Raw genomic sequence first — 10,601 nt, forward strand, 5'->3', positions numbered from 1 at the left:
TCCCATCTCAGAAGCCAGGATATTGTCCGCTAAACGCGAGACCGCTGGTGAAAGGCATACATAGGCGTAACATTCTTATAAAGGGGGAGTGCAAGGGAATTCGCAAGGATGAGGATGCAAAAAGAATGGAGAAAAGTAGCACGACGGGTATTTTATTAAATAATTTATTTTGTAACTTATTGCTGGAGTGGTGTGGATAATAAATCAACCTCCTTGTCTTCCCTCCTGCCAGTGTCTTCATTTTCAGAGTCACTTTCCGTGATCTGTATAATTATCGGCTCCATAATAGAGTCCCTAGCAATTTCTTTTTTCAGATCTTCATCTTGCAGCTGTTCTGCGTGACGGACACATGCAGCCCAATTCCTTTTCCCATCGAAAATAACGAAGAACATTAAACACAATGCTCTTCGCGCTACTGCGAAGCAGCACGTTGACTTTCTTCTCCATAGCGTCTTCAATAAACACCCAAGGTATCCAAAACTATATAGGTTGTAATACCCAAAAGTAAATACGGAGTTAAGGAAAAGGGTTAGGGTTTGGTAAGAAAGGGATCGGAAAAGTACTGAGAGGGAATAGGTGGAGGGAGGGAGTCGGTGCTGATGGGAATGCAAAAGATGAATAAAAATTTTCTGGAAAGGAGATGGAAAAGGATTGAAGTAGAAGAATAAGGAACAGTAAGTTATAAGTTGGATTTAAATGGAAGAATCGAAGAGCACCAAGAGAATGCGCAAGATTTGGTAACACAGCTAGCAGATTCACGAAGTTGACACGACGGAGGTCTGAGAGCGACTGAAGTTCCGAAGTGCTAGGCCACGCCTACTGTCTGCTGATTGGCAGAGGGAAAGTCACGTGTAGATAAACTTTCCCTCCTCTCACCCCAACTCGGTTAAGCCACACCAGCTCACCCGCAAAGATAAAGTGAACAGACCTTACCAGCATTGTTAATGTTGAAAATATCTGATTTGACTTACATTCTAATTTACATAATTCCTTTCACACATCTATTTGTTTCATTGACTCTATTTCATTTTTAAAACCACTTACCTGTGCTTTATGCCAATCAAATAACATAATCATGTCTCGGTACTTATAGCTACCAGCTTGATGAATTCAAGCATTTACCAATCCATATTTTATAATCTTCCACAACCCAACACATGCCTTGTATTACTCTATGTGCATACTTAATGTATGATACAGTTCACAAATTTAGCTTTCAAGAACAAATTTTGGGAAAGCAATAAAAATCCTTTCTCCTGAATGAACACACAGACTTGAAGCGTTCATGAGATTTGTGGAATTAGTCACTGCATTCATTTCTGCATGTTATTTTAAATTCAACATTTCTTAATTTGTCTTGTAGTTGTACTGACGCTGTAAGTAACCTGAAAGAAATTTTTCTACTGATTATCTTTTGGTATTTTTCATTTTTGAAGATGATGACAAATATGGTCATGACTTCATTGGTGAAGTTCGAGCTCCTCTGAAAGGCCTCCGGCCCCAGCAAACACGGCATTTAAATGTGTACTTAGGACAACATATTCCAGTAAGTGATTTTATCAAAATTTTTATGTCATTCATGAAATTTTTGCGAGTGTTTTACCCATTATAAGATTGTGCCATAATAGTAATCCACTGAGAATTTTAGCGACATTCCTTGCAATTGTTAATGTGATATTCTGAAATAATACTTGTGTGATGGTTAATTTTTTGAATTCTCCATGTTTGGAAGATGGGAAGTTTTTATTTGATCAGAGTCTACTGGTATCAATGGCAGGTCCAATAGGTGGATATAATGGAAAGGACTTGTTCTTAAAAATTTTTCACTGTAAATTTTGATCAGAGATCGAAAAACAAAGGTACCCATTTTATTTATATACTACATGCGCTGTAGAGCATAATTTGATGGCTTTTTTTCTTAATCACTGCATGCATGTATTTAGTGTGTCTCAACTTCATGACCCTCTCTCTAAATATCTATTTATCTTGGAATTCTTAGGTCACACAAAAATGGCGGCAAAATTCAGACGACAGTGGCAGGTACGATGACTGCAGGGGGAGTTACGGCAAGGGCAAAATGTGGCTGGACCAGAACAGCTGGAGCTATTCTGTGGACAGCATAGATGATGAAGACAAAACCCCTGATGAAGAGGATTGGGAGGACGTGGGCGACTGGGATAGGGGTCGAATTCTTCTGACTCTTTGCTACTCTACACGGAGGAGAGCTCTCGTTGTCGGTGTTATCCGTTGTGTAAATCTTGCAGCCATGGACACCAATGGATTCTCAGATCCTTTTGTAAAGCTGTGAGTATTTTTGCTATTCACCCATACTTCAGAAAAGTCATGGAAAACATGTTTTTTTAAATTATAATCAAACCTGCCTTAGCAGACACCTCCGCATACCTAGCACATAGCCGTATATTTTCTGTGAGAAGGGCTAGGGTATGTGGGTCACCTGCAATGGTAGTTAGTGCACAATTTGCACTCATTGGAAAACCATAACTTAAGCTATCTATATTGTTTGCATGGAGCTGGAATTTAAAGTCATCATAGGTTAGTTTGAATGGTTTGGTTTCCATATGCATTTGTTTAGGAACTCCACAAAATTTTTCTAAAACTTGAAACTTTATGGCTCTAGAACCTAATATAATTTGAGCGAATTTCAGATTTGAGACCCTAATATTCCCATTCCCATTATAATTTAAAAAATCCGTTATATGGAGGATTGAGTGCATATTTCATATATGTTAAAAGGGTTGCTGGTGTCTCAGGATACCCAGACTCGGTTTGTAGGAGGTGTGTGGGTTGCTTATCTTTCAGGATACGTAGTGCGGCTACAAGCTATATGGTAGAAAAAATAACGCAGGCAATGCTTTTGTCGCCAATATAATTCAATGAGAGAATTTTTCCATTCTGACTGTTTTATTCTCATGTTAAATTCTATAGAGGGAAATTCAAGCTCTTAGACAGACTCAGAGTGAATTATGGGACCTTGTCCAAGAGAATTTGTAGGTTTGAAGTAAGAATAGGTGATAGAGGAAACGTGGGCAGAATTTTTGGACGGAGCTTTCAATAGTATACTACAAAATCAATCAATTAGAATAAAAACTTGCCTCATAATAAGTATGAAGTAGAGTCATTGCCGCTCACTATTGTTTTCCACATCATTAATGGTGGGCTGTGTGGCATCATAGTCATCATAGTGAATGGTGTTTGCTTATTTTCAATTTTTCAATTGAAAATGAAGAAATATGGGCAATTTTTCAGCAAAAAACATTTCTAATGACACCAAGAATAAATGTCAAAGCTTTCACTTTATTTTAGACCTTCTCATTGGGGCCACCCTTAAAATGTTTTGTATGTACTTTGGTTCTCATAGGCTCAGAAAATCACCTCAACTCTTTTTGAATGCATAAGGATCATCATAAAAGTTCTATTAACATGTTAAAAAATCATAATATCTGTCCATTTCCTAATAAGGCGATCAGTGGCATTTAGCCTAACAATGGTGAAAACCATCTTACCCATTTTGAAAGTGTATGCTCTACATAGTGACAGAGTACTGTTGAAAGTGCAGTCTAACTTAGAGCAGTTAAGTTAAGAGAGAAATATGACAGACTTGATTAAGTTTCTTTTATTCTGTATCAATACAAAGAATAGTGTGCCATTAGAAAGGAAACCATGTTTCTTGCCAACTTATGGTACGTAGCAACATCAAATTTTGTTATGTTATACTTTCTTCATAGTGTACATACCTCATATTTTACTGATAATACAAATTTTGAGGTAATATACTGTGTTCCAAACCTAAAAAAAGTTCAGTTTAAAAATTTCAAGCATAGATGACCTGAGTAAATGATCAATTCCATTGACTGGTCATGAACACTAAATAAGTTAATTTTTAAAATATGCTCATATATTCTCATATTTCTCTTATATTCTCATATATTTTCTCAACAAAATCATTAAATCAAAATCATGTATTGTTTAAATCATTTTCTGCCTAAACTGTATCACACAAAAACTTCATAATTATTTCAAATACATACAAAACCAGCTTGATATTTTGTTCATTTCAAAATAAAGAATTCTGCCTATCCCATTAATTTTGAAAGTTGGTCATATTTTTCCCATAAGTAAAATCATGAAATTTATTTTGCAGACATTTGAAACCAGATCCTCACCACAGAAAATACAAGACATCCATCAAATGGAAAAATCTCAACCCTGAATTCAATGAACAATTTGTGTTTGAGACCAAAGCTACTGACCTATCTCGGCAGGCTCTTGTAATCACTGTTTGGGACAAGGATTACGGAAAGAGTAATGACTACCTAGGCATGTGTCAAGTTCACAAATTTTGCTTTTAAGCTTAAAATAATTACCATACATGTAATAAAATTAATCAAGACTCTGATTTACCATTGTTTGATGTAAATAACTTAGTTTTATACCATTAATCTTACCGAAAATAAGATTTATTTTTTTTAATTGAGGAATGCTAGAAAATAGTATATGAATCTTCAGATTTTTTAACTATTATTATAACATGCAATCAGCATACTAGCTGAAAAAAGTCATTAGCATTTTAAGAATTTTTCTTATGATCATTTTATTTTATAGCAGAACAGAAATGTTTTATACATACATATATATTTAAATGTGTTCACAATTGGCACTTTAAGCACCCAGTAGAAAATTGGACCTCATGACTACAGTGGAACTTCTTGACACTACTGTGGCATTTTTTAGTGTCCTCCCCCCCAAATTTCTGGTACCCCCCCCCAGAAATTCCTCCGAATTCCTCCGAACTTCCTCCAAACTTATCTGCAGAACTTCTCCCGCTAAGGACTTTTCGCGCTAAGTTCTGCGGATAAGTTCGGAGGAATTTCTTGGGGGGTACCAGAAATTTGGGGGGGAACACTAAAAAATCTCTACACTACTTTAACCTCAATTGTCTGTAGAATATTGGGAAAGAAATACATTGGTAATATGTATCAAGTATCAAACCAGAAATTTTCATCATAAATTGCTGAAAATTAAAAAAAAAAATATTACTCATTTTAAATATTTTCTTTTGACAAATGTAACCACGTAAGGGTAATTTATATGATATGAAGTGTATATTAACAAATTCCATGGCATTTACCCAAGTAACATTGACCGTTGGGCCTCGGTTGGGGAACCGTAGTCACGGTTGGCTCATTGTGGGTGGATATGCCTACCAAATTCCACTGTTGGCCCAACGCAGATATTGTTCGTCGGCCCAACGAAAGGGTTTATGCTGTTGGCCCAACGGAAATCCCCAACGATGGCCCTACGAAATGGATTATCATTGGGCCACCGTTGGGACATCATAACATTATAGTACGATTGCATACGTTGCAGGATACGGTTCACATGGTTCCCTAGCAACCTAACAACCAAAACTTGTTTGGTTGTTAGGGATTGCTTTTATATGTTAATCATTCACTATGTCTTTGTGATAGCAGTTAAATAAAATAAGTCGAGTGCTTCTAACAAAAATAAGTCATTGACCTCATTTGGTAAGTCTTACAAAACTGGCATTCCTAAAATCATGTTACCTTACACAGATAGTTTCGTGGAATTTTAAACTTTTCATCATTAATTTAGATAGATCGATATGTATATTTTTTTCAGATTGTGGCATATCTAGTATCAGTGGAAGTTTTAATGAAAACAGTGTTTCAATGGACAAAGTGAGTGATTTAGTCCTCTCTGAAGAGAATGAGATTGAATTTGTATGAGTAAACCTAAATAACAACTGCACAATTATTATTTTATGGAAAATACATCAACTATTATACTCAATCAGTGTTTCTGTGATTCCTATTAATATCCCTAAATCTTGCACTTATTAATCCAATTAAGTAAAATGGACTAAACTTAACAATTTTGTTACCGAAGACCAGAGAATAGGAATTGTGAAGGCAATTGAATCAAATAACTCAGGGGTGTACATCTTGCAGTGTGACATGTTTGAAATTAAGGAGGATTTCTTTGAATTACCTCTTAGAAGTGGTACCATTGGTATATTTGTAGTAAAAAAAATAGTACCTGGATGCAAATTGCAGTCCACCCAGATTTTATCTAAGTGTGTTTTGTTGCCCTACAAAGAAGATGGACAGTTTTTGTGTGTGCCATATTGTAATATGGAAAGGTGCTGTTGAAATTTTCCTACTTTTGTCCTAATAAAAATTGTCCTAATTTGTGAAAATAAAAGTTGGGGACCTTCTGAACTGATATTGATTTTTTGTTTTCCACTTTTAACCACTGTAACCTTACTTTGTCCTATAGCATTGATTGTTAATGTATTTAATTTCATTTTGATTTATAGGGAGTTAAAGGTAAAGATTCTATCTACCGGTATCATATCAAGTGAGAAGGCAAATTAATTTAACTCTCATTCTATAAAAATAAGAAATGCCAGTAAAATATAGCTTTTGTTGGGAAACGGATGGCAGAATTTAAAAGGGCCAACGGTGTATCGTTGGAGATTTGTTGGCCTTGGGTTGGGAATACGAAGGCCCGACTGTAATGCTCTGTTGGCCCATCGTTGGGGAATCGTTGGTTGGGATACGGTTGGCGAGGTGGCCAAATCATACCATGGGCCAACCGCTGTGTCCCACCATCTGCCAACAGAGGGCCAACCAAAAATGTTACTTGGGTAATGGGATACCAGCATTTTATAACTTATCTAAGGTTAATCTTATCCCCAGTGAGAAATGGGTGGTGGAATCCACGTGGAACCCACGTGGAGAATTAACGTGGATACCACGTGTTTTTGGTCGTGGAATCAACGTGGAACCCACGTGGAAATTTGGTGGAAAAATTAAAACAGCAGTTGGTGCTGTCCTAAAACCATTAAAACCTCAACCACTCTATATCTAAACCTTCTATATATGTGTCTACGATTTTTCATGTGCTCTCATGGCTGCCTTTCCACGAATTATATAAAAATAGAATGTGTGATACATTTTCACATAACTAGCGTGGTTTCAGGATGATAAATGACGCAATATCACCAGAGAGTTAAGTTCCACAAATTAGAAATTCTGTTTAACATTTTATGATAATCACCACAAATCCACTTGAAATCAATGTGGATTCCACGTGGGTCCAACCACTCAATATCCACCACCACCAAATATCCACCACTCAACGTGGATTCCACGTGGGTTCCACGTGGATTCCACCACCCATTTCTCACTGGGTCCTTGCCTTATCTTCTTAACATTCTTTTTCTTTTGTTCAAAACAGGTGGCCTTGAACTTGGGTGGAAATCTAAAGGAGAGAGATTACAGCACTGGGTGGACACAATCAAATTCCCTGATCGGACCCATGAGCGCTGGCATCATCTCTCTGAAGAAGTTTTATCCGACTAGACATAAGTTGTCTCCATATTCATTTCTCAATGTATATTTTGTGATTTCGTCAGTTGTAAAAAACTTTTTTTTTAATTTTGATTGACTCATTGTTAATATTTTTAATGTGTTCACCTAAAATTGAAGAATAGGTCTTGGAGAAAGAATAGGAAAAATTTTAATTTATTTTCTGGCATAGAACAGCTTCAGTGAAAAGCATGGGATAAAAGGAATTGATCAGTGTACAAGTAGCAGATCAGACCGGTAGGAGTGCAAATGAAAATTATATATAAATCCTATATGAAAATCCTATGTTAAATATTTATTCCCCAATGGTCAAACATAAATTCAGTGATGCTGTAGTAATACACAATAGCTACAGATTAATCATTTGACTATTTTTGATTAACTATAACTTAAGTTATGAATAGGTACCACAGCAGTAGAGTGGCGAGAGCCTTTTATTGACTGTTCCAATGCAAGCTACCAATTTTATTTATTGTTTAGGCCTTACTTTAAAAACCATTCTTGATAATGAGGCCATGCTTCAGGCTAACAATGAGAGAATTTTTGGCTGCTCCATAGATTTTAAAATTGCCATCCGAGGAATTTTCCCATGGTGTGTTTCATCTTTTTTGTCATTTCATGGTTTATTTAAATCCTATAGTCATGAGATTGGCAGTCGAGATTTTCAGTTCCTGGCAATGCTAAAAGGTAACTGCTTTCACATAGGTGAATTACGTCTCTTTATTGCATATGTTTGAGAAGTCTAGCAGTATGAGCACAATATTAAGCAAATTTAAAAAGCACATTAATTATTAGCAAAAAATAATGCCTGCTAATACTCTAAAATATACTTGCATTGAGCTGAAATGCCAGTAGTGTCTGTAAAAGTGCCACCTATATTTGAAGTAGACTTGTTATTATTGAACAATATCACTTTGTCTGTTGGTGCATTAGAGTGAAGGGTATTAAAGAATATTTTTAATAAAATAACAGGGCCCACAAATGATTCTTAAAGAACCCTGCGGTTACTTCAAGAGTATCAGATCTACATATTTCTTTTAAATGGCTGGTGATTAAGTTTTATGGATTTCTTTGTTTAAAAACTCTATCAGTGAAAATTGATCCCTTCAAATGTTGTGATATCCACTGTAAAAATATTATACCCATTACTCATTTATTTTCTTGAGGAGAGTGCATTATTTGTCAATAGAAATTCATAAAAGAACCAAATAAAAGCCTCATGCTTATAGATCTCAGCCCAAATATTAGATAAATGAGCCATTCACCTTTGGGCATAGGAAATTTTCCATTTGAATTTATTCATGGGTTGGAACTGATGCATTTACAATACCTGAGGAATATCATTCAGCTTTTCAGCAGTATCAACTATCACTTTTTTGGGATCAAAGAAATGTCTAATAACTATGTCCAATTTCTTATTACTCACCTCTTTTTGGAACTGATTGTGGAAAAAAATTAGAATATATTTCTATTGGCAGCATTACATCAAGCGTTTCCTAGGTTGCTTGTAGTATATTACATATCAAACAAAATGTCTAGTGGAGTTTTGAAAAATTGTTCCAACAACACCTCAGATATATCCCACCACATATAATAGGAGGACAGGTATGACCCTGTGGATCCAAAATGCATCATTTTGATTTTCCACCATTGGATAACTTACTAAATAACTTAGAGTTCCTCAGGAAAACAAAAGCCAGAGTCAACAAAAGAATATGCATCACATGAAAAACTGGTAGCATTAACTTCCCTTGCATCAAATGATTCATTTGCAGTATGTGGTAATCAAAACACGTGTACTTTTACACATATATGATAGACCTGCCTCTTGTATGCCATATGTATCATTTCCTCATAAATAATAATTTTTTAGAATGCAAGTGTTCTCATATAGTACAGAGTCAGCGCAGAAAAGAAATTATCATATCTAGAGCATTGGAGATGTAAAAAAATGAGATTTGTGAGTCACCTTATTTCAATTTGGTGAGCTCTTTGTACCAATTATGCAGTGCGTTTTTTACCATGATGAATCAGTCATGGAAGAGGAAGTATCTTTTTTATTGCAGTATGAATTATTCTTGCGGCAAAGCTAGAGAGAGAGAGAGAAAATCTACCTTCATAACAAAAGAACTCACTTCATTATTCCTACTTCCAAGATATTTTTCATTCACTGTTGTATATTATGTCCATGTTCACAGAATGATTTGAGAGTGCAACTGGTTTCCCAGGGGCAGCTAAAGTTTTGATACAATTTGTATAAAAATGTAGAACTAGATATTTGCTCAAAAGATATGAGGATTGTATAAACTTTTTGTATGTTCTGTCATAAGTTTGATTACACATCTCTGTTTTAGTGTCCTGTCTCTTTTAAAGAATTTCAGATGCAGTTGTGACTGAGATATTTTGATGAGGGAACAATGTATTTGACTTGTCTTTCTACTTCTCTCCCTGTGATATTCAAATTGAGATAAGTATTCCACAAGTTTCATTGTTGAATTAAACCTTGAACCCAATTATTCAGAATGTGAATTTTATTTATTTATTTGACCTTTCACTACCTTTGATCAGAACCTCTGTCCGCCTTTTCGGGGGAAATAATTTTTATGTACCTAATATAATTGCTATCAATTTATGATAGTTAAACTAAAAACATTCTCCCATTAATAAATTAACCCTATCTCTTCAATCAACTCTCGAATTTTTGATAGTTTTTTGATGGAAAACTGCTCATTTCATAGCATATTTTTCCAACTACTTCAACCAAATCCACTTATAAGGACAGAGAATAAACTTTAATAATGATTCGGGAATTTTTATGGAAGAATTGAATATAATAAACACCGATGTGTAAGATAACTGTTATAAATAAAAATAAGCTGCACACAGTATCTATAGTACTTATTACTTATGATTACTTATATGATATCGCGATTCATTTGCGTCATGTTCTCATGAAATACTGCATCTGGTTCGGATTCAAGCCGTACTGAGAAAAGTTGCTTTTTTAATTAGAGTATTGGGCCATTCAGCAAGGGTGGAGTGAATTTTCACAAATCTGAAGGGACTTCATTTATATTCATCTTCACTATATGCGACATAGCATTACAAATCGTTAATAAACGCTCTTGGATGAAGTAAAAATGGTAATGATACACTTTAACATATATATTACGATATTTTATGACAAAC

At 35.2% G+C, this 10,601-nt stretch overlaps 1 protein-coding gene across 2 annotated transcripts in view; it reads left to right on the forward strand.

The window, feature by feature from the left end:
* The window catches only part of LOC124155661 (rabphilin-3A), a 340,415-nt gene extending 330,480 nt beyond the window's left edge, over window positions 1-9,935 (forward strand). For both annotated transcript variants that reach the window (XM_046529670.1, XM_046529669.1), the window contains exons 15-18: window positions 1,437-1,546; window positions 2,000-2,304; window positions 4,163-4,338; window positions 7,282-9,935. In XM_046529670.1, the coding sequence (XP_046385626.1) occupies window positions 1,437-1,546; window positions 2,000-2,304; window positions 4,163-4,338; window positions 7,282-7,406 (716 nt within the window). In that variant the 3' untranslated portion in view covers window positions 7,407-9,935. The remainder of the gene's footprint in view (window positions 1-1,436; window positions 1,547-1,999; window positions 2,305-4,162; window positions 4,339-7,281) is intronic.
* The last annotated feature ends 666 nt before the right edge of the window (window positions 9,936-10,601 follow it).

This window comes from Ischnura elegans, chromosome 3 (assembly GCF_921293095.1).
Source record: "Ischnura elegans chromosome 3, ioIscEleg1.1, whole genome shotgun sequence".
Classification (NCBI taxonomy): Eukaryota; Metazoa; Arthropoda; class Insecta; order Odonata; family Coenagrionidae; genus Ischnura; species Ischnura elegans.